This window comes from Danio aesculapii, chromosome 4 (assembly GCF_903798145.1).
Source record: "Danio aesculapii chromosome 4, fDanAes4.1, whole genome shotgun sequence".
NCBI lineage: Eukaryota > Metazoa > Chordata > Actinopteri > Cypriniformes > Danionidae > Danio > Danio aesculapii.
In genome coordinates, this window is record NC_079438.1 from 40,852,392 (window position 1) to 40,878,781 (window position 26,390).

Below are 26,390 nucleotides of genomic sequence, written 5' to 3' on the forward strand. Positions count from 1 at the left end.
TTTTTATTCGTCGTCTTCCTTCAAGAAATGGTATATATTGGGTGGAAAACATGCACAGGTCTTTCTTTGCCACTACTAAATTCTACTTGTATCATTCTACAACATTGTGTTGCATCAGGAGCGATTGTTTCCCAAAAAAGCGAGAAATAAAAAGCAAGCATAGCTTTAATTCCTTGTTCTGTGACTCTGTCTCTTTTGTTACTGTTGTGCTTGTTAAATGAGTGAAAAAGTGAAGAAAAAAACATCTTTAAACAAACACAGTAGTTTGTTTTCCTCAACAAATTCACTCCTTTATTTTTGCCCCTGAATGAGCCAATCATGTGCAGAACTGATAATAACACCCATCATCAAGGTCACACACCCACAACCTGGCAACCTCTCAAACATTCAGTACACGGACTTCTGGTTCATAATGTGCTGAAAATGTAATAAGTATACATCTCTTCTCTGTTTAGAGGTTAAATTAATTAAAGACTTACTCAATCAGACATGGTAGTCAAATTTCAGTTCTCAGATTTTAGGCTCTTTACCTTTTTAAAAAGTATTTACTCCAATTATTTTAAGAGAAACACACCTTTAAATGTTTGTTTTTGTTAAACTTCTTGTCTCATTGCTTTCTCCTGTAATGAGCCATGATCAATATTCACTTTAGCCACATTTACATAAACAAAACGCTGTGTGTGAATGGTGAAAAATGCTTTATTCCACACAATTAATTTGTGTTGAGACAACATCAAGGAATAACTTAATAGTTTTTACTAATTTAAGTGGATTAAACATAAAACAATTAAGTTATCCGCCCAAAAGCCTAAGAATTGTGTTGTTGTAGCTCATTTTAAGTTGGAACAACAGCAAATGTAGTTATTTGAGTTTATGAAGTGATTAAAAGAGTACCCCAATATTTTGTAAAAACCTCCTCTAAAATGTATGGAGGAAATAAACAAGAGTGTTCCAATTTTTGTGCTTAAAATGTATACAAATGAGCTAATTTAATAATAAATGATGCCTTATTTGAAAAAATAAGCATAACAATTTATAAAACATTTGTAATATGCATTAATCAGTCAAATGGGGAAGTGTATAGTGATAATATTATAGTGACAAGACTAATATAGACAAGAATAATATAGTGACAAGAGATAATATAATGACAAGAGTGTTCCAATTTTTGTGCTGAAAATATATCCAAATGAGCTAATTCAATATTAAATAATGCCTCATTTGAATAATTAAACATAACATTGTATAAAACTTGAGTACTATACAGTAATCAGTCCAATGGAGAAGTGTATAGTGATAATAATATAGTAACAAGAGTAACAGAATATAGTGACAGAGTAATATAGACAAGAATAACAGTGACAAGAGTCAATTTGTGTGCTAAAATGTATCCAAATGAGCTAATTCCTTAATAAATGATGCCTTATTTGAATAATTAAACTTAACATTTTGTAACACATGAGTAATGTACAGTAATCAGTCAACTGGGGAAGTGTATAGTGATAATAATATAGTCACAAGATTAATATAGACAAGATATAATATAGTGACAAGGGTGTTCCTATTTGTGTGCTAAAAATGTATGCAAATGAGCTAATTCAATAATAAACGATGCTTTATTTGAATAAATAAACATAACATTGTATAAAACGTGAGTAATGCACAGTAGTCAGTCAATTGGGGAAGTGTATAGTGACAATAATATAGTGACAAGAGTAACAGAATATAGTGACAAGAGTAATATAAGAATAATATTGTGACAAAAGATAATATAGTGACAAGAGTGTTCCAATTTTTGTTCTAAAAATGTATGCAACAGCTAATTAAACATAACATTGTATAAAACTTGAGTAATGTACAGTAATCAGTCAAGTGGGGAAATGTATAGTGACAATAATATAGTGATTATTGTATAGACAAGATTAATATAGACAAGAATAATATAGATAATCTAGTGACAAGAGTGTTCCAATTTATGTGCTAAAAATGTATGCAAATGAGCTAATTCAATAATAAACTATGCCTTATTTGAATAGTTAAACATAACATTGTATAAAACTTGAGTAATGTACAGTAATCAGTCAACTGGGGAAGTGTATAGTGATAATAATATAGTGACAAGATTAATATAGACAAGAGATAATATAGTGACAATGGTGTTCCAATTTGTGTGCTTACAATGTATGCAGTTGAGCTTATTCAAAAATAAATTATGCTTTATTTGAATAATTAAACATAACATTTTATAAAACTTGAGTAATGTACAGTAATCACTCAACTGGGAAAGTGTATAGTGATAATAATATAGTGACAAGAGTAACAGAATATAGTGACAAGAGTAATATAAGAATAATATTGTGACGAGATAAAGAAGTGACAAGAGTGTTGCAATTTTTGTTCTAAAAATGTATCCAAATGAGCTATTCCTATAATAAACCATGCCTTATTTAAATAATTAAACATAACATTGTAGAAAACTAGAGTAATGTACTGTAGTCAGTCAATTGGGGAAGTGTATAGTGATAATAAAATAGTGACAAGAGTAATATAGACAAGAATATATAGTGACAAGAGTGTTCCAATTTTTGTGCTAAAATGTATCCAAATGAGCTAATTCCTATAATAAACTATGCCTTATTTGAATAGTTAAACATAACATTGTATAAAACTTGAGTAATGTACAGTAATCAGTCAAGTGGGGAAGTGTAAAGTGAATAATTTAAAAATAATGATTTTTTTTCTATACATTCAAATGCCCTGCTTTGCTTAAATACATTATTTGTTTTTGTCTGACATTACATGCTTCACAATATTTCATAGTATTTTAGTCTTGAACATTTCTCAAGTGTTTAGCCACTTGATTTGAAAACTGTAACTCCTAATTTGGCCAGTCTGTTTTCCATTTGCCACAGCTCGTCTTGTCCCCTCCATGTTTTTTTTAAAGCATGGAAATTCTGAGTAACATTTTGAGTCACTCTGGATTTTCCAGGGATTTCTAGAATAAATTGTGTGTACAAAGGCTGTGTTTTCACGGACGTTTCCTCGAGAGGCAACAGCCAGCCGATCAGAGCAAGAAAGCGACGATTTCTCTGTTAAATATTGACACCATTCCCAAGAAAGGGCTGCTAAATACTGGAGTTTTCCTTGTCGCAGCAAAAAAAGAGCAGTTTAGTCACAGATAACGTGGAGATATCGCCGTTTTCCTGGTAATCTGAACTTCATTGGATTTTACATGGAAATTGGATGTAATTGACCCCACGAGTGCACCGTCACAGTTTCTGCTGGTACAAACACATTTGAGTGTTAGAGTTACATCAGAATTACATCAGTGTAATTTCATACAAGTTCTCTCTTATTTTCCCCCTAAAGCATGAATTCATTCATGGAGGAAGCTGAAAAGTATCTGCTTCTATAGAAAGTAGTTTTACTGTATGGCTGTTACCTTGGCCAGGTCTCTAAGGGAGATTTTAAACCTAAGGGAGATTTGAGACTTCCTGCTTAAATAATAGTAATAAATAAAAAATTCATGAATTGTACCAATAACCGTTGTCCTTATATCTGTTTTTGATATTTTTACAGTTTGGGTACTTAGATATTTTCTTTTCTTTTTTTTTTTTAAAGATTTATTTTTGGCCATTTTTGCCTTTATTAGATAGGACAGTATTTTAGACAGGAAGCGAAGTTGGAGAGAGAGAGAGGGGGGTAGGGTAGGGAAATGTCGTCGAGCCGGGATTCGAACTCGCGACGCCCTGACGTGCTACTGCACCATATGTCGACGCGCTAACCACTAGGCTATTGCGCCGACGATATTTTCTTTTCTAAACAACAATATAATCTATGATAGATATCTCAGGATAAAATAATATAAATTTGTTTATGATCATTATTAGTGCAATCTTATTTCCCCCCTAAAGCATGAATTCATTTATAGAGGAAGCCGAAAAGTATCTCCTTGTTTAGAAATCACTGGCTGTACACATGAGAATAATGTCAACTTGTGTTTTAATTTACACCGACTACTGTGCTAACGTACGTTTATTATTAAAAAGAAATTACACTCACATAGAATAGTTTTTAATATGTAAAGAAAATGTGTGACTGGACTCATGAGTGACATTTTTATCAAGCTTCAATATTTATGTTCAGCTATTTCACATTGAAGGCAATAAAAATGGCCCATTCTTTACCATAACATTTGAAATGTCTGAACCTACACATAGGAGCTTGAGACAAATGCTGATGTTAGTAGATAATTTTAGATGACACATAAGGTTTTTGCATCTGAACTCTACATATATTAAAGTAAGTTCTAATCTAATGCTAAAATAAGCTACATAATGATATTTCATATTATATAATCAATGTTGTAAGAATCTGGAAGTATATCCTGTAGAAAACAAAGAGAGATACATTTTCTACACTTTTATTATTAATAAATGTAGAGCTAATAATATTGATTTAACGTTATTTGTTATTATTTGTACTAATAAGTGTTTGCATTATATCTGTTTTTGATATTTTTAGTTTGGGTACTAGGGTATTTTTTCCCTAAACAGCAATTTAATCTATGGTTGATACCTCACGATTAAACAATATCATTTTGTGATAAGCTTGCGCTTCACACCACTCCTTTTTCGACCATGTTGAAATGTATTTTTTGTTAATGATATTTTATGTAGGGCGACGCAGTGGCAAAGTAGGTAGTGCTGTCACCTCACAGCAAGAAGGTCGCTGGTTCGAGCCTTGGCTGGGTCAGTTGGTGTTTGTGTGTGGAGTTTGCATGTTCTCCCTGCGTTCGCGTGGGTTTCCTTCAGGTGCTTCGGTTTCCCCCACAAGTCCAAAGACATGCGGTACAGGTGAATTGGGTAGGCTAAATTGTCTGTAGTGAATGAGTGTGAATGAGTGTGTGTGGATGTTTCTCAGAGATGGGTTGTGGCTGGAAGGACATCTGCTGCGTAAAACATATGCTGGATAAGTTGGCGGTTCATTCCGCTGTGGCGACCACAGATAAATAAAGGGACTAAGCTGAAAAGAAAGTGAATGAATGAATCATATTTTATGTATGATATTTCTGTTAGAAAATAAATAAATCAAATCAAATCAATCAAATGATAGTTATTTGTGCATTCGTAATTTCTTAAGTAGGAATTTAATGCTTATCATGCACTTTAATATTTATTTATTTAATAATTATTTATTTAATAATTATTTATTTATTTTTAGGTAATCTTACTGACAGGGATTAATACAATTACAATTTTTATGATTATTTATTTATGATTATTATCTGATAACATCTAGTGTCAGTTAAATGACAATGAAATATTTTGACATCTATATTTTTATACTAATATGTTTTCATATTTACAATTAGTTAAATAAAAATTTCAATGCAGTTTCAGAAAAAAAATCTTCCTAAAATTCTTCAAAATGATAAAGAGTTGCGTTCTTAATATGGCTTAATGTTTTAAAAATGATTGAAAAACACACAGGGTCAATTTAATGAATCATTAATTTGAACAAATGTAAAACATTGTAGTGGATTATGACTTAATTTTTAATATTAATATATTTTACTTAATATTCATAAAGTAGCATAGCAATAACGTAATGAATTGGGTGCAATTTCAAAATAAATCACTAGTTAATGTCAGTTAATGTATTTAATAACATGAACAAACAAAGAAACAAAACATGTATTACAGTATGTATTCATCTTTTTTAACATTAGTTAATGGAAATAAAGTTCTTCATTGTTACTAAACATCATCTCACAATCCTTTATCTAATGTTAACAAGCAGGAATTCGGATTTAATTAGGCATTAATAAATGTTGAACAATGATAAATAAATAAGTGTTGTTTATTATAAGTTCATGTTAGTAAATACATTAACTAATGAAACCTTATTGTAAAGTGTGATGTTTAATTACATAGAATATTAACACTTAATAAATTAACAAACAAATATATTGAACTGAAACGTGTCAATGGCTGAGGGTAAGAGGACCTGAACTGACCCGATGGAAGAGTATTCTGGAGCTCACATGACCAGAGCCTGACAGTGAAGATCTAAGCAGTTCAGGCAGTCAAGTAAACAGGATTTAAAAGGTCAGTTCAGGGGCGAGTGCTACTGAACTCTCACCTCAATATCACATGCAAAAAAAAACAACAATTCAACGGACTAGTCTTAAGACACAAAAACAGCCTAATTTACCGTTTGAAAAAAGACACCATGTTATTTGTTAAGTTGTGATGTACAGTATACACTCATCCTCTAACTGAGAATGCTTAATAGCTGTTTATGACCACTGTTGAATCATATCACTCATTAAAATCTATTACAAATCACAGCAATATTTTAAGCATTTATAAAAGATGAATGGCTGTCTGAGCATCTGCGATTATATGATCTTGATTTTTAATAGTATTATGAGTAGACTGGTGGTACTCATTGTTTGCTTTTGGCAGCTTTTGGAGCCAGAACTGTGATGTGACATCAGACTTACGTGTAAAAAGCTTGTCATTATCTCGTCCAGAAGATAATATCTCAACTGTTCATTCAAATTAGTCACAGGTAAGTGGATGCCTGCAAAAACACATCACACAAGGTATGATTTAGACCTAGATACTTTAACTTTTTCAAATAAACTCTTGTGTATTGTTCAAATTTACTACCCTTTCGTTATGTTTGTGACTGTTTTTGCCCCATTGAGCTCCATTATAGTGATATTTTTGATTGCAAAGACATGACAGCATATGATCATGCATTCTTGATTGTTGGTGCTTTTCCCTGTTGGGAAGAGGTAAAAGTTTTCATTTTTAAGGTTAGATTTTTCTAAATGTTTAAAGCATTTTAATAAAATATGTGTCAAAATAAGCTTGTCACCAAAAATCATTCCATTTTCTGTAACACAGAGAAAGATGTGGCCAAATTAAGACTCAGAATCACCTCAGAATGGATGAAAACATCCTCAACAGCACACAAGGGTTGATAAATTAATTTATTTAGTTATCATGGTCTCTCCATACCACTTGTCTTGCAAAGAAAGCGCAACAACGACTGCACTTTCTGAGAAGGTTAAAAAGAGCACACATCAATTCTCACAACTTTTTACAGAGGTGCTGTGGAGAGTGTTCTCACTAATGGCATCTCCCTTTGGTATAAGAATAGTAGTGTATCTGACAAGTCAAGATGACATCTATCGAGGAACTTTATCAACGACGTTGTCTGTCTATGGCAAATAGCATTTTAAGGGATCCAACTCACCCTGGCTATAGCCTGCTCACACTTATGCCATCAGGCAGGCGTTACAGAAGCCTGAGGAGCAAATCAGTGAGGTTTCGTGATAGTTTTTATCCTGTCATTATAAGACTTTTGAATAATACCATTTCTTAAACACTATTGATAGCTAGTGTAAAATAATAAATCAATAAATAGTTAAACTAGCATAAATTATCAATATTACAAGCATTATAAAAATGGTGAAATAGGTATTTTAGTATTAAGTTCTCTACTGAGATTTTATTTAAATTAGGTTATATCTTATATAACTATATTTTTGTATTTTTATGAAATTATAAAAGCTTGTTTATCATGTTAGGACTTTATAGTGTTTGTATAGTGATGTTTTTTATGTTCTTGTTGGGTCTGTTGCAACGTAATTTCGTTCTGCATTACAATTTTATTGTGATGTTTTGAATGACAAAATAAAGGAAAAAACTGAACTGAACTGATCTTATTATACTTATTTGACCATATACTTGAATGTATAGTTTCATCGATTAATCTGTTCATCACTAACAGTGACTTTATAGGTTTTTCAGATTTGTTTAATTCCTCACAAGGGGTTTACGGGTGGTTGAGTTTTAGTTTGAACATGCAGACAAAGTTTTCTCATTGTGTTGCATTGATTTTTTATATTTGACATGTATGTGTCATGAAGCTTTTATTAAATAAAGGTTATATAAACATTCTAATTCTAAGCTAAGGAATAAAATGACCAAACAACTAATTTTCTGTAATTATGTACATCCTTTAAAGCAGAGGTGCCCAAACTTTTCTTATGAAGGGTCAAAAACCAAACTTGATTGAGGCATATAGTGGACCGAAGGTAAATATATTTGCCATGGGTAATTTTCTAATTTATTTAATAATGTTTAAAAATGACTAGAAAACTGCTTTATATGAACTAATACATTAATATAATGAACTTATTACAGTAAAAACAAAACAATCTAATTTATAACAGAATCAAACTAGTTTTTGCCTTGATTTGCTCACCAATGTCTTCTGCATAGTTCTCTATCCGTGAAAGTATTTACATGTTAAAAAAAATCTGATTCATTTAGAACATTTAATTGAAACCTTTAATTTCCTTTAATTTAAATTTTTTGTAGCTCAGCAATAAAACAAAAAAGGTTATGTCAAATTTGAAATGACCATCTTTGTGTTAAAGGTTTTCACCTCAACCCTCTCAATCAATACTCACTTTCCTCTCAGAAGGAATGGTAGGCCAAATCAAAGATTACAATGCATGGGCCAACTTTGGCCCGCAGGCCCTACTTTGGGTATCTCTGCTTTAAAGGGATAGTTCACTCAAAATTCTATCATAATTTTTTTTTTTGTTCCAAATCTGGTTTCTTTCCAACATAGGCTCATTCTGAAAACGTAGCCCAATATACACTTCTGAAAATCAGGAATTATGTAGACAGAGCTACGTATGGCAGTATTTCAGCATTAAAATGAACACTATGGAGTGATATGATGCTGTTCCTTTTTTCGCTTAGCTGACTACTTAGCTCCATATGGATGGCTTTCCCGCTATTACCAGTTTGTCCAGTGGTTCAACATGTATATCAGTGGACTTGAGACGCAGAGCGGAGTTGACCATGACAACATAGTTCAAGTCTGGTGTATAACGGTTCCAGAAAGCAGGTAAGACAAAAACAAAAGCTAAAAATTAAAATAAACAAGTAAATAACAGGGTGAGAATGTGGTAAAATCTGCAAACGTGGTAAAAATCAGGTGAGGGAATGGGGTGGGCGGGTCAATCTGTGCTTTTTAAAACACTATTGGTTGGGTTTAGGGAAGGGGAGGGTGGGGATATCGGTCGGTTGGTCAGTCAGTAAGTCAGTCAGTCGACAGCGGCCTCTGGTGGATTAACATGAGAAAAACAGGTGAGAATGGCACTGGCGAGAGAAATTTGAGATCTGAAAAAGCATACACAGCGGCCTCTGGTGGATTCGCGAAAACATAGCTCCTGAGACGTATAGCGGTACGTAATCAGAATGAGCCTGGGTTGTTTCTTTCTTCTGTTGAAGAAATTAAAAAAATTGTCGAGAGGCACCAGCCATGGAAATCCATAGTATATTTTTCTTCTCTGTATGGTAATCAATGGCTAGCGGTTTAACAACATTCTGCAAAATATTTTCTTTTGTGTTTAACAGAGAAAAAAATTCATGAAGGTTTGCATCCACTTGAAGATAATAAAATAAATAAATAGATTTTCATGAATATTTGGGTCTGAGTTGGGTCACATTTTGATCTCTTTATTCGCCGCTGTGGATATTTCCAATTTAGCTTGAATTCCATAAGCCTGTAAAATAATGGATTCTCTGAAGAGAAAATCCTTCCTAACAGATTGTAAAAGGATTAGAGACAACTGTGCTTGATGATAAAGTGGCCCTTATGTTGATATGAGGAACTATATCTTAATTGCAGTCAACTGAAAAATAGGACATCATTTGCATTGAATGCTGATAAAGATGGCACAGAGCTGCAGGATTAGACATGCAAAACAACACCAATAGGATTTACATAGATACATCAGCTTCGTGCAGCTCATAAATGCCCTGATATTCAAATAATCCGCTCTTCCTGGAACAACTGTTGCTCTGAAAATAAAAAATCATAACAGTGTTTGAAAGGCTAAAGCCACTTTATGGGCTAAAGAAAGCTTAGTGTTTCAGACAAGTGGTTTAGCAAAATGTCACGAGGACAACAAATGTATACAACAGAACTTGCCTTGTTATATTTTATGGGGCACTGAGAAATATTATTAGCAGCAACATGTAGGGTCAGGGCTAAAAATAGGTTTGGTTTAGGGTTAGCTGCATGTAATTATGCATTATGCACTGTTATATTATATTACAACAAGGATATTGTTTAATAGTGTTACCTCAAGCTTTCTGAGAATAATCGCTGGGAAACTGGAGCATGAACACAATAGCAACACCATGAGGGAAGAAAAAAGAGAAGAAATTATGGGACTGTTGAAAAATAAGGCATTATAATTAGAATCCTTCCCAAGAGTTTACAGTGGTAAAGATAGTTTAAGCCAAAATAACAGAGCTGCTCTAGTTATTGTGACTACAACTTGGTTATATTTAACTGTGGCTGGCTTAAGAGAATTATACAGGCCATAAATATTTATTTTTCTGCCCATGAATCTTATTTCAGTCAAATGCATAAACATCTAACTGGGGGAAATATACAGTGCTCAGCATAAATGAGTACACTCCATTTTGAAAATTTATATATTTTTAATCAATTTCTTAGTGAATATAGGCAATGTATTTTGGTGCATTTAAACAAAACAGATTTACTAAACAGATATATTTATTAAAATAATATTTTAGTCACCAAACATATTAAGAAATTAAAAGATAATACAATTAAATTCAAGCAAATTCAATTTTTTTCTTTTCTTGATTTTTCGTCTTTTTAAATTTGTATTTAATATTTTTATATAAAATAAATTTGGCTATATTAGTTTTTGTACCTATATCGTAAGTTATTTTGTTAGATAAGCTCCAGATTTGGCTTAGGTACTGACTAAACTAATGTATAAGCACAAATATAATATTGTAGAGCTTCCTATTAAAAATATGAATTTAAAGATAGATTTGTGAGTATACTTATATATGCTGAGCACTGTATATATAATGTAAATACTTTATCACACCTTACACATTTCTGTTTATTCTGTCTGAGACTTTAAATAGATCTCCGTGAAGGCAAAAGCAAAAACATAAACATATAGATTTTCCATTAATATTAATAGGGGGAGAGTGGGGACGGTTGCAACATAGGGCAGTTGCAACAAGACTTATTCCTCCAATCAGGAATGAGCTAGAGTGATGATATTTATACTACATATTCTCAGTTAGACCCTCTTTCAATCTCAGGGAAATCAGCCATATGTGACCCTTCCTTCAGTATAAAACAAATTTTTAGGTTAAAAGGTCAAGGGCGAGTACTACAAAACTCTCACCTCAATATCACATGCACAGAAAACAATTCAATGGACTAGTCTTAAGACATAAAAAGCAGCCTAATTTAAAATTTGAAAACAAACACCATGTGATTTGTTAAGTTGTGATGTACAGTGTACATTCAACATCTAACTGAGAACGCTTAATAGCTGTTTTTGACCACTGTTGAATCCCATAGCACATTAAAATCAATCTGTTACAAAATCACTGTCACTACTCAAACAGGAATATTTTAGACATTTATAAAAGATGAATGATGAAAAGTTGAAAATTTGAATGGCTGTGATTATATGATCTTGATTTTTAATAGTATTGTGAGTGTATTGAAAAAGGTCAATTTTAATGTTCAGAAAATCTATCATACTGTCTAATCTGTTTTTGTGAAACATTACTCTTTTGTATAATTTAAATCACTGTTTTCTTAGATTTAAATGGGTATAGCTATCAAGCGTTAAAGCTATTGTATCTCACTAACATAGACAGTTTTATCAGGTTTGACAGAGTTGGAGTTGCAACTGTCCCCAATTATAAAATTAATTTAAAAGCTTGTCATATTAGCAATGTACAGTTGTAATTTTATTACAGTTTCAATGTAATTTACATAGAAAAATTTATATTTTTTATTAATTAATTCATTTCAAAGTTCAAAGAAGTAGTTTAGTAAAGATTTTCTGTAAATATGATTGTTCACTTTTTTAGGCCTGATAATTGGTTGTTGCTTGTCCTTTTAATAGTCTGTATTTATATGTATTTATATTAACATATTTAACAATTTAACCAATTTACATTTAGTCTGTTTATCAAAAAAATACAAATAAAATCCAACCTGATGTTTTAGAATTTTTTTATTATTACATTTGAATGAATGTTAACTGTCCCTGTGGGTTGCTGCAAACGTCCCCCTGCTTGGGGTCAGATGCAACGCATGACTTTGTCTGTTCAAGTTTAAAATTGAATACAGTGTATAAGCATATATAAGTACACTCCTCACAAATCTCTCATTTAAATTAATATTTTCTATAGGAAGCTTTACAATATTATATTTGTGCATTTACATTAGTTTAGTCAGTACTGAAGCCAAATCTGGAACTTATCTAACAAAATAACTTACAATAATGGTTAAAAAAATGAGCACTTCCAAATTTATATGTTAGGGAAAAATATTAAATAAAATTTTCAAAAGTAGTAAAAATCAAGAGAAACAAAAAATATATACAATGTAAGTTGTATTTTTTCCCAACATTTCCATGCATTTAATTGTATAATCTTTCCATTTTTAAAGATGTTCTGTGACTAAAATATTATTTTAATAAATATATCTGTTTCATAAATCTGTTTTCTTCCAGTGCATCAATATATATTACCCATATTCACTGAGAAATTGATAAAAATATTTAGTTTCAAAATGGGGTGTACTTGTTTATGCTAAGCACTGTATATTATCACATGTACTGTACACATATTATAGCAATGTGGGTGGGTGTCCAACTGATGTGGGTTATTTTATAAAAATTTTGGATTTCCACCAAAAACTATCTCCGAGAAACTGAAATGCAAAAAGTGTTGCAACTGTCCACACTCTCCCCTAATGGTAATAATATGATATGATAATAATATGATTTCCATTTATTCTTGCTTTCATTTTAAATGGATTGCCGTGAAAGTAATAGAATATAAAAATAAAATTGTAGAATATGCATAAATAATAATAATGATGAAAGAAAAAAACATTCTAGGCAGCAAACTTTACCATTTGTGGTTCATTAATAATTGAATAACGTGTCATGCTTGTTAATGTTTTAATGAATAACCAACAAAATCTTATTTAATACTGAGAGTGTTTGAAAGTGTAATATAATATTTAGGCAATAATGATAATAATAATAATAATAATAATAATAATAATAATAATAATAATAATAATAATAATAATAATAATAAACAAAGCTGGATTATGTTTGGTTACAATTGTACACAATAATTAGCGAAAATAAATGTAGTTCTGTGGTCGAATGCAGCAATGTAGCCTGCCAAAAAAAAAGTAGTTCCTCCTAAGACTCGTTTCCAGCCGGTAGAAATTAATGCGACATGACGCGGAAAAATCATGTGAAAAGCATAACAACAATGTACATTGTAATATTTCTGTAACATGTATATTCATAAACATTACTCTATGCGTTTTTACAACAGCTATTGTTTGCTTAGAGAAGAAATTCGCCGCTGTTGTTGTGGTTAACATTCAGCTCACAGCGGCTTTTTAACTCGGTCACCGGGTTCAAACATGGACCCAAAACACAAAAAACTGCTTCGAGCACAGCGGCTTTTTCTGTCTGATGAGCTTTTAGTGGACGATTTAATCATACAGTATTTATATCAAGAGGAGATCCTGACGGAGAGCCATTTAGAGGAGATTCAGTCGGAGTCGTCAAGCAGAAATAAAACGTTAAAGCTCCTGGATATTTTACCGAGCCGCGGACCGACAGCCTTCCATCACTTTATAAAGTCACTGGAAAAAGACTTTCCCTGGATCAGAGACAAACTACTGCAACTAAATGAGGAAGAAGAAGAGTCTCCTCCTCCTCCGCCCTTCACAGGTGAGTCCTAGGAGCTGAAACTGACTGAACATCCAGAGTACAGAAATTTATAATCAAATATCCCACATGTTCTCTCAAATTCATAAAATACTGTATAATAGTCACATAATAATCATATTAGTATATACTGTATAATATAAGTAGGACGTAAATATGACATCAAATATCCCACATGTTCCTCTTAGTTAGAATAAACTGTATAATAATGATATTATAATCAAAATTTACAATACTGAATAATATAAATGGGACATAAATATATCATCAAATATCCACCATGATCTCTCATATTTATAATATACTGTATAATAGTCATATAATAGTCATATTTATAATATACTATATACTGTAAAATATGAATGGGACAGAAATATGTCATCAAATATCCCACATGTCCTCTCATATTTATAATACACTGTATAATAGTCATATAATAATCTTATTTATAATATACTGTATACTGTATAATATAAATGGGGCAGAAATATATAATCAAATATCCCACATCTCCTCTCATATTTATAATACACTGTATAATAGTCATATAATAATCATATTTATAATATACTGTATACTAGTCATATAAAAACCATTTTATTAGTAGCCTATATACTGTATACTGTATAATATAAATGGGACAGAAATATGTAATTAAATATCCCTCATGTGCTCTCATATTTATAATATACTGTATAATGGTCATATAAAAACCATATTATTAGTATATACTGTGTACAGTATAATATAAATGGGACAGAAATATGTCATCAAATATCCCACATGTTCTCCCATATTTATAATATACTTTATAATACTTAATATTAATTATTAAGATACCCCTCGAAAATGATCAGTGTGGCTGGATTTGTATGATGCTTCAGTCAAATATTCTTATTTATTTTATTCTATAAGGCCCTCATACTATTGTTTATTACTCAAATTAATCTGTTGTGGTATTTCTAAAGTTGTGAATTATTACTATAGTTTAAATATTTTGCTATAGAAATTACTCAATACTGTACAAAATAACTATAGAGTATATTACTCTTCATCACGTTTTATAAGATGTAAAAACTAAAGTATACTACAGTATTTATTACACATTATTAGCTAACTATTTCTAAAGCATGCCTTAGCATTCATTACTAAAGTTTTATAATACATTTCGTATGATACACAATGCTACTGTAAGCTTGAAAAACGTTTTGAACCATAGCCTATATAACTTATATTATTACAGTATTTTTATATAACATCTATTTCAAATGTCAAGGAAAAGTGTTGTCATTTTCCCCAGAAACATGACAGTTGTTGAGAATTACAGATATTTTCAATTGTTGTGACTGAAACCAGGGTTACTCCACCTAATATTCATTTCTCTTCATTTCAGACTCATCTGAAGTTAAAACTATCGTAGTGATAAATATAAAGATGTCTGTAAACATAGGAACTTTTGCATTTTTTTGATGCAAAAAAGATGTATATGATGGATGGATAGATAGGTAATAAATTTCAGTTAGTTCTTTTGTCCCAAGTGTCCTCATATAATAGTATGTGGGTTATATCTACACAAAATGAAATTAAATTAAAAATATGCTGACATACACTAGCTGTCCTTAGTTGTCCTTACAGTCATCATTAATATGCATGTAAACAGTAAATCAACATAAAATTTTATGTTTTTTAATTGAAAATTAGTTACCAGATAACACTACACATTATAAGTATAATAACTGCAGGTGGAAAATTGCAACTTTGCTAAAGCCTGGCACAAAGCATATTTTCTTTTGAGGTCAATGTATTGTTGTGCAAGACAGGTCCCTGTTAAAACATCAAATTCAAAACTGATTTAAAGTCATTTATGCTTTATCAGTCATTATTGATTCTTTGTGTTTCAGTGATGTCAAACAAAAAAAAAAACATTACTGACTATAAAATGACAGATTCAAATTATAGGACAAAAATGGTTGGACAAATAGTATAAGTATATAAGTATAATTTGTATTTTAATGAACAATGAATTTGGGGTTTAACAGTTTGCACTGTAATCGGTAAAAATACAATTGAAATATATCATCAAGTGATTCTTGTTCTTAGGCAAGATTTCTTTTTTGTATAGAAACTATTGAACACTGCATGACATTTTTAATGGCCATTTTCTCTAAATTATGTTAATAATGTATGAAAGTCATCATTTTTTCCTTAATAAATAAACAAATAAATAAATACAGTTTTTTTATTTATGTAAATGTTGTAATTTTATTTTTATTTTATGTTTTTAATAAAATTATAAATTTATTTTATAGCGTTTACGTCCATTTTTTTTTTAAGCTGAAACAATGGTTGAAATCTTTACAGCAATGTGGACATTAAGTATTATTCTTTCAGGTTGGTCAGGTTTACATTTCTCTTTAGTATGCAGATTGACTTAATTTTTTTGTTTGTGGCTTTGTATATACTGTGCATGTTTGTTGTATAGTGTATTTGTTTGTTTATTTGTTTATTTTTTATGTAAACAAGGGACGAGGGCTGCAAATTAGCCTCATGCTATATGCCTATGCATCAGTTGTTTTTGTATAACAGTGTCACATGTATTGTTCCTGTTAAATAAACAAACAAATGCAAAATACAAGAAGTAATATAAAAATTAAATGTAACATATAAAAGGAACACAATTAATGACTGGATTACACAAACACAAGGCTGGACTTTTATAGAATTAGGCGTATAACATAAAGCTAGTTGGAGTGTAAATCATTATTCAGTCACATTTTAGTCAGATGCTGCCTAATATTCCCTCCCAGTTTAACTCTGTCTCTCTCAAAACAATTGTAATCTTATTCATCAGATGTACTTATAAAGTAAGAGGTCAAACCATTGCATCTCTCGTATATCTGACCAGAGTGTTAAATAACATGTGGTTCAATTGAATTGCTCTTCTTCTGAACTAATTCTAACAGTGAATCCATGTCCAGTGCATTTAAAGCATAGCTAATTTGCATATGATTTGAAAATCAATGTTTTTTTTTAATGAAACATGGTCTGTAAAATGCCTTATTTGCATCATCCATTCTAGACAAACAATAGACCTCTCTGCTTGAACTATGCAGGAAGAAATACGGCTTATTACCGCTTTCTGTTGTTTTTTGCATCACCTCTTTTCAATCACACAGTCAGGCAAGCCCCAGAACACCTCTGAAAAAATAATAAGCAGCCCCTTGCCTCCGAGAAAAACAAGACGTGAAAAGGAAAGCAGAGGGAGAGCGAGGTATAAAAAAGAGCTGAAGTAGTGTTTTGAGTCTCTCAAGGCCAGGCCGACTTGGTGCGCTGCCCTGCTTTTCCATGAAAGCTGCATTAATTCCTGGCACTAGCGCTGCGGCCCAGCACTCTCGCCGAGCATCCTCCTTTCTAGGAAAAATATAATCAAAGCCGTTTGTTGGCTGCTCTCCCTCTCCCTCCCGTCTCCAGTTACTGAGCTGAAGATTTTATTGACTTACTGTGGTTCAGATGGTAATAAATTGGGGAGGATGAGGGGTGGGGGCTAGGAAGAAAGCATAAAAGAAACTGGGAGGGGTGAAAAAAAAAAAGAGAAAGAAGCGTGCTTGCAGATTTCTAGGAAGTCGAGGACGAGCGCTATACTTTAAGCAAACATTCTTCACACTTAAGCACTCGCTTTAATTTCTAGCTCCCCTAGGCAAAATTACTGTTTTTTCATGCACCTGTCAGTATTGAGATTTTGGACTTTTTTAATTTTTATGAAGTGTACAGTCAGTCTAATAGAAAGAACGCATTGAAAGTACATTTTTTTTGTCACACTTTATCAATTTGTGTTTGTAGATTGTATTTACAGTACAGTAGGGCTGCACAATATATCATTTGAGCATCGATATCACAATGCGTCTATCTGCTAGGGCAGCACAATATTGGAAAAATTACACATTGCGATATTTTTTTATTCTGCGATATACGTTTTCCATTATTCCATTACGAACGTTTATTCGTTCAGAATGAGTGATGTTTGATTAGCTTTTATTAAACACGTCTTGTCCTGTGTTGTTTTAACAAATGCTCTTACAATCTGTGTTTAATTTATTAATTTGTTTGCATATTTCGAGATTTTTTTCATATTTTAAATACAAATAAAGGATTTAGAAATCAAACTTTCCAAAATCATCCAAAATACACCTTTGTGTATATTCTTTGTCCCACTGTATCAATTCATATCAGTTTGTGTAGATTTCGATTACTATACAAATTTAAAGGCTGTTATTTTCCTTCAAAATATGTTTTTTTTTCTCCTGCACTAAGTGATCTTCACTTCAGAAGCACTTGCATACTGCAGTTTTTTAAATATCTATTTTCTAAAGGGTTTTGTCCTTGCATATTGTCCCTGATTATAAACAATTTGTGAAAATGTGTTTTTTTTTTCTGAGGAAGTTTGCAGTATTTTCTGATTTTAACGATGAAGAGATTCCCAAAACCCCTTCTGTAAAAAAACAACAATCTTTGACTCACAATCGCCTCACAGCAAGAAGGTTGCAATTTCGAGCCTCGGCTGGGTCAGTTTACATGTTCTCCCCGTGTTCGCGTGGGTTTCCTTCGGGTGCTTCAGTTTCCCCCACAAGTCCAAAGACATCTGCTATAGGTGAATTGAATCAGCTAAATTTGCCGTAGTGTATGTATGTGAATGAGAGTGTATGGGTGTTTCCCAGTGATGGGTTGCAGCTGGAAGGGCATCCGCTGCGTAAAACATATGCTGGATAAGTTGGCGGTTCATTCCGCTGTGGCGACCCCTGATTAATAAAGGGACTAAGTCGAAAAGACTCTAATAATGCATTATATCTTGATGTATTTATTTATAAATAAAGAAATAAACAAGAGTTTTAAACCTAGCTCTATACAATGTTCAGATGTGAGCACATATTATAATAATGAATCCCCAATTTGCATATTTAAACAACATTTTTTTAAATATTACATTATTATATTACAAAAGGGTTAGCAATACTTGATGTAATCAATCAGCTGCAAACACAATGCTAACCATTAGTTCACCTGCAGTGTCTTGCTTTGAAGGAGCACAAATGATTGCGCTGCTTTGTTCTTTCCTTTCCCGCTTTTATTTTCATCCACTTGTCAAATGATTCATATTCATGTCGTTATGAATTTGGATCCTGACAGCGGTGATGTCATTCGGTTGGCATGGGAACATGTTTTTTTTCCTCCGACTCCTGAATCTGCAGTGTCACGGACGCATTAATAAAGGAGATGCATGTTCTGGTTCAGTTTAAATAATAAACACAGTCCTTATTACCTACTTTCCAATGGAGATCAGTCAAGTGGGGACACGAAATGCTCATTTTCCTCACACCTGCAGGTCACACAATTTGCATGTTTATTAACAAAATGCTTGATTTAAGGAAAACTATGCAAATGGTTGCTTAAGCCTTGGCTTGTGGGTTCTGGGAATCGTTGTACCTGAAGCATTACGCTTCTGAATTTTAAGTTGTTTACGAGGCAAAATGTTCTGCGGCAGGCCTCTAGACAAATTTAACCCAACTGTCTTCTATCATAGAGCAAGTTAGCATGTTCAGACTGCTTGTTAGCACAGTTGCGTGAATCACTGTGGACGATTTTCTCTGCAGACCATGCTGACTTATATCCTCTCAAAGAAAATGGCATATTTTAGTATTGTTGCATCTCTTTTTCTTGCTTCTCGCTTTTTTGTGTTTGATTTATAATAAAATATTCAGATTGAGAATAGTTGGCTTTAATTAGGTTTCATAATTCATTAATGTTCATTCATCTTTTTAACACACCATCATGTTTTTTTTTACAGTTTTATAACAGTTTTGATTTAAAAATTGATTTATGACTATAAAAACTATTAAAATGTTACATAGATTTTTATATATGAATATATAGATTCAAAAATGAACCCTGACAAACATTTTCACAAAAATCATGAGCAGCAAAACTGTTTTCATAATAATAATAATATTAGTTATTTATGATAACTGAACACCAGTAATAACTAATAATTACTGACCAACAAATATATTAAATTGTGTATTATTAGTAATGATGCTTTGCCATCACAAGCATAAATATAGAATTTAAAAAATATATTCTAGAAAATTTTAAAAGTTATTTGAAATACAGTAGTTTATGAAAAGTATTCAGACCCCCTTAAATGTCATACTCTTTGTTATATTGCAGCCATTTGCTTAATCATTTATGTTAATTTGTTTCCCTCAATAATGTACACACAGCGCCCATTTTGACAGAAGAACTCAGAATTGTTGACATATGTATATTTATTAAAAAAAAAACCTGAAATGTCACATGGTCCTAGGTATTCAGACCCTTTGCTCAGTATTTAGTAGAAACACTTTTGATTTAATACAGCTATGAGTCTTTTTGGGAAAGATGCAACAAGTTTTTCACACCTGGATTTGGGGATCCTCTGCCATTCCTCCTTGCTGATCCTCTCCAGTTCTGGTTGGATGGTAAATGTTGACAGACAGCCATTTTTAGGTATCTCCAGAGATGCTCAATTGGGTTTAAGTCAGGGCTCTGGCTGGGCCATTCAAGAGCAGTCACAGATAGGCACTGGATGACTGTTTTCAAGGTGTATCACGGTTTGGAAAAGTCAAGGTTTTAAAACCATCAACATTTTCTGCAATACCGTTCCTAAGGTATGTGTAGGATTTTTTATTTACATTGTTTTTAGTTTTTTAGGACAAAAAGTATCTCCAGCAGAAAAGATATCCGAAGATGCCATTTTAAATTGTAAAAGAAAAAAAAAATGTTTTTGAAATAAATGAAAACAGCAAAAGTCGTTAATTATTTGAAGGATTTAGCCTGACATGTTACTGTTCCAAAATATTTTAAATGTTTCTTTAAAATAAAATATGTTGTGTTTAAGGGGGAAACGTTTTAGTTTTTTACCCAGACATATTTTAAAGTATTAATCACAATACCGCAAAACCGTGAAATCATGATATTTTTACTTAAGGTTATCATACCATCAGAATCTTATACCGGCCCATGCCTATAGTCGCGGAGTTGTTGTGAAGCAACTTCTTCGATATTTTAGCTGTTTGCTTGGGGTCATTGAATACTTTCCATACCCACTGTGTTTTACATTATTTACAATATTACTATTTAGAATAAAGTGCTTTTGATCGAGTAATGTTTGACTTTTAATTCAAGAAAATACAATTTAAAAAAATGGATAAAGACAAAATGTCCCATTCTGCCTGACATGATTTTCTTTCTTCATTATTTTAATGTGCATCTTCTGTAAATCATGGTATAGAAATGTATGATTAGCTTGCCTCGGAATGAAAAAATAAAATATTACAGTACACATAGGTCAATAGGTTTTGTATATATTAAACAAATAATATTTTGATTAATATTGAAGGTTAATCAATATCTGCAACCCTAAATAATAACAGTTGAGTTACTTTTTCCTATTTTCATTTAGCATTGTTTTGTATTCTCTAGCATAACAGATCTACAAGAACTTTTTGAGTGACAACCAACCAGTCTGATCAGTAGCATGTGTCCACTACATCAGATCAAGATGATTTTAGTTATTTGCACGGCTGTGTTTGTGTATGTCTTATATCTTCAGGTTAATTCCTTATGCGCTGTTGTTCATCCTCTGTAATACTCAGCATCTGCCCATTCATCTCAAGAGATTTTGCACCGTTTGCTGTGTGTTTACAATTTATGCCAGTGCTGCCCACAAAGACTATTAAATAAAAGCTTGAAAACTAAAACAGAAATCCACAACATTATATTAAATGACAGCATATGGCGCACATATGAGAAAACAATCACATGCAGTTAAGCTTCTAAGCAGCTTGTAATTTAGTAAGTTCCTAGTGATGTTTATATTTTCTACGTACATTGGAATCACGTGTGCTGTTTAGTATTATTTAGAAAGAAAATTATGTCAGATGCATTTTTCAGCATTATTTAAAGAAGACACTCACAGAAAGTGAGGTGTAATTAGAATAAGAGCCATTTTGGTGACATATTGAGAAATTCTATTTAAAGGAATTGTTCAGCCAAAAAAGAAAATATCCCTATAATTTATTCACCCTCAATATATGATTTTTTTCTGCCACACAAACACAGTTTGAGGACCCTATCATACACCCAGTGCAATAAGGCGCTTGTATTGGAACTGAATTTAGAAATAGTTTTGAAACACCGTCATGGTGGCACAGTGGGTAGCAAAATCGCCTCACAGCAAGAAGGTTGTTGGTTCAAGCCTCGGCCGGGTCAGTTGGCATTTCTGTGTGGAGTTTGTATGTTCTCCCCATGTTTGCGTGGGTTTCCTCCAGGTGCTCCGGTTTCCCCCACATTCCAAAGACATGTGGTATAGGTAAATTGGGTAAGCTAAATTTTCCATAGTGTATGTGTGTAAATGAGTGTGTATGGATGTTTTTAAAAAGGGACGACTCCAGATTAATAAAGGGACTAGGCCAAAAAGAAAATGAATGAATGAATAAGATTTTAAACAAATCTTTGCGCTTAACAAAGGAAATTAAATATGTAGGCTAATGGATGTCTTTAGTTGAGTGTGTACAACACCATTTCTTTATCCACGAAAGTAAAGGAGTAAAGAGTAAAAGTAATGTAAAGAGGCCGAATGGAGGAGGCTTATTCTTTATCCTCGTGCTGCAGATGGTCTGTTTAACTGTTTTCTCTCTATTAAAGCATGCAAATACCATGTAAATAGCAAATGCGCCATGGCGTGACACAACTGACTCTTAAAGGGAATGAGAGTTGAGACTCTGATTGGTTTAATGCACATAATGTTCAAAACACACCCATAACTCATTAAGAGAATAAGCACAACCCTGTTAGACCATGTGCCAGGACGCAGAGCTTATTTTTCCCTCCTTAAAATAGCAAAAGTGGATTCCGGACATGCCCTTAATGCTTTTGCGCCATGCGCTTTAGACTTTGCGCCTAGATCATTATAATAGTGCCCTGGGTAGTTTTACATTTTATCCTGGCTTTTCCATGCTGGATAATGGTGTTGGATAGTGGCTTTTATTTTGAACCTGCTGAAAGTTGTCATAAAACTAACCCATACACTCCTAGGGTGTTAACGCATGTCTTATGAAGCAGATCGATGGGTTTTTTGTTACAGAAATATTTGACATTTTTAAATTATAAAGTCTGGCCTCCAAATGTTATGCGCAACTGATGTATACTGCACATTAGGACACACAAACGTATCATTGAAAGTGTAATATACTGTGTATATTACACTTTCATATAAAGTGCCTTATATAAATATAAAGTGCCATAAATATTTTTAGTTCAAATGAATCATTAATCAACATTAATCAACTGAAAAAAAAATATTATGTTAAATTTTGCAACTTAATAAAGTTAGCTGAAAACTGATTAACTTCTTACGTTAATCAAACTGAATAAAAGTATTATGTTAACATTTGCAACTTAATTTAGCTTAAAACTGATTAACTATTAAAATTAGTTCAAGAAACATATAAATATGTGTTGTCTTGACTTTTTGTCATTACATTTTTTACAGTGTACCAATGTATCTTACATAATGCGTCATTTAGTATGTCATATATGTCTGTTGTGCATAACGTAAACATTTGGTCGTTGCCCCAGGTCAGTGATTGGACATTTATAGTTTTTCAATACTTTTGCTAGAAAAGTCAATCCACTTCACAAGACTTTTTTTTTACCTCAGGAAAATTTTCTAGTTTTTTCCACAGATGTTTGTTTAGGTCCAAGACTAAGCTCTAATCACTCTGTTTGCATCAACCTATATTTTTATGTTTATTTTAAAAGATTGCATAAAAAAATTGCAAACACATTTCGAAAATGTGCATGAAAAAACCATATTGCGCACAACTGGGTAAAATAAACCTTTTCCTGATAAGAAAAATTGCACATAAACTATGATGGAAAAGTCATTCATAGTTCCATTATTCTAAATCAAAACTTCATAAAATATTCCCAACAATCTCTTCAAGTTGTAATAAGTGCAATATTTCAACAGGAACTTTGTTTCATTCTTTGTGGACATGCAGTAAACTACAACCACTCTGGAAATATATATATATATTTCTTTCTGAAGTGTATTCAACCAATCTGGAACCTGATCCTAGAATTTTAGGAGCAGAGGACATTTCTTGCAGTAAAAACCAAACACGAGCAATTCTTATTTTGCTCTTTAATTCTTATTCTTATTTTGTATGTGTATTGCAAAAAAACTCATTTTACAAATCTGATGCTGTCCCTACCTTTGAATGTGGGCTAGAGAACTTGGAAATATGTTACACTTAGAAGAACTGAGATTCACACTAAATAACAAATTGTCCATTTTTAACAAGATTTGGGAACCATTCATATTATTTTTGCAGATAGACTAAACTGATAGAGTTTTACAAGACTATTGTATGTTGATTTATTTATCTTATTTCGTTATTTATTCTATTATTATCGTATAATTGTTTTTTAATGTCTCTCTTGGTTTCATTGTCCACCTTGTTTCAATTTAAAATTTTTGTCCCAGCCAGATCCATATATGATTGTAAATGTTATTCATGTATGCCTTGTATTTTATTTTTTATGAACCTTCCACAAATATTCTGATCAATGTTAAATGGGTGGGGTGGGTGGTGGGGTTTTGAGTTCCGTTTTGTAGTAAGTTAAATTCACTGTAAGTACTCCAAGAGAGTTTTGACCAGTGATATATGATATATGGTATCTCCTTGTAAGAATTTAGGCAGTACTGTATGTAATGTATGAAGGTTTTTTTCAAAGAAAATGAAAATAAAGAGTTAAAAAACAAAAAAACTATGATGGAAACAAATCTACAGAATAGTCATTTAAGTCAAGTCAGATAAATCGTACTTACGAGTTGGTGAACACATGAATGCCATAGAAAAGTTGTTATTATGAGTGGGAAAATCTAAATTCCTTTTAATCTTTGCATCTACAAGTTCAGGGAATATGTAAAAGACAAACATAGCCGAATCTAGGGCTGCACAATATATCATTTTAGCATTAATATCGCAATGTGATCATTGGCAATAGTCACATCGCGAGTATATGCAATGTTGAGTGTGGATTATAATTTATCATTTCGCAAGTCTTTATTTAGACCTGTAACTGTGTGAGGGTTTTAAAAGCATTCAGGCATACGATTCAGGCACACGATACGAAAACAAAGACTATGCAGTTTTATTATACAGTTGATTGTTCAATTACTGTATACCTAAATACATTTAGACTCTTTAGAAAACAATAAAAGGCTGTTTATTTAATTAGTATGTTTTGCGTTATTGAATTTCTCTATGCTTGTAGCTTGTTTATGATATTTTATGCAGTCCCCTACAGAATCTTCCCAATCAATCTAAAATGATAGATTCTTATTATAGATTATACAAACATTTATTCAACTCATCTAGTGAAATTGTATTCATATCGCAATATATATCGCAGAACAAAAAATATTACAATGTGTAATTTTTCCCGTGCAGCCCTAGCAGAGAATTACATACCATTATATCTTATCAAGATCAACAGGCAAAATTCATGAATATAAAGTTAACTCTCGTGGGTTGTCAGTGACTGTATCTTCTGTATTTTGATAATTCATCAAAAATAGGTACAATATAATCTTGCACCAGTGAACATGACTTGAACGCACCTAACATTGTTATTACCTTTATATATATACACTGTTGAAATCAAAATTATTAGCCCCCTTTGATTTTTTTTTTTTTTTTTTTTTAAATTTCGCAAATGATTTTTAACAGAGCAAGGAAATTTTCACAGTATGTCTGACAATATTTTTTCTTCTGGAGAAAGTCTTATTTGTTTTATTTCGGCTAGAATAAAAGCAGTTTTTAATTTTTTAAAAGCCATTTTAAGGACAAAATTATTAGCCCCTTTAAGCTATATTCTTTTTTCGATAGTCTACAGAGCAAACCATAGTTATACAAAGACTTGCCAAATTACTCTAACCTGCCTAGTTAACCTAATTAAGCTAGTTAAGCCTTTAAATGTCACTTTAAGCTGTATAGAAGTGTTTTGAAAAATATCTAGTCAAATATTATTTACTGTCATCATGGCAAAGATAAAATAAATCAGTGATTAGAGATGAGTTATTAAAGCTATTATGTTTAGAAATGTGTTGAAAAAAATCTTCTCTCTGTTAAACAGAAATAGGGGGAAAAAATAAACAGGGGGGCTAATAATTCAGGGGGGCTAATAATTCAGGGGGGATATATTATTATTATTATTATTATTAGTATTATTATTATTATTATTATTATTATTATTATTATTATTATTATTATTAATAATATTAACTTGTCAAGTCAGTAGGAAACTCCTGGCATAAATGTACATCTTTTGATGGAAGCACAACTACTGAAAAATTCATCCACCCTCAAACATGTTTCAGAAATAGGCTGATATTGTGCAGGTGCTGAGTGCTTCATGGTTT

At 31.9% G+C, this 26,390-nt stretch overlaps 1 protein-coding gene across 1 annotated transcript in view; it reads left to right on the plus strand.

Annotated features, from left to right (window-relative positions):
- Positions 1-13,354: 13,354 nt before the first annotated feature.
- cradd (CASP2 and RIPK1 domain containing adaptor with death domain) overlaps positions 13,355-26,390 on the plus strand; it is a 31,362-nt gene continuing 18,326 nt past the window's right edge. The window contains exon 1 of the mRNA XM_056455056.1: positions 13,355-13,870. Coding sequence (XP_056311031.1) covers positions 13,558-13,870 — 313 coding nt within the window. The 5' untranslated portion in view covers positions 13,355-13,557. The remainder of the gene's footprint in view (positions 13,871-26,390) is intronic.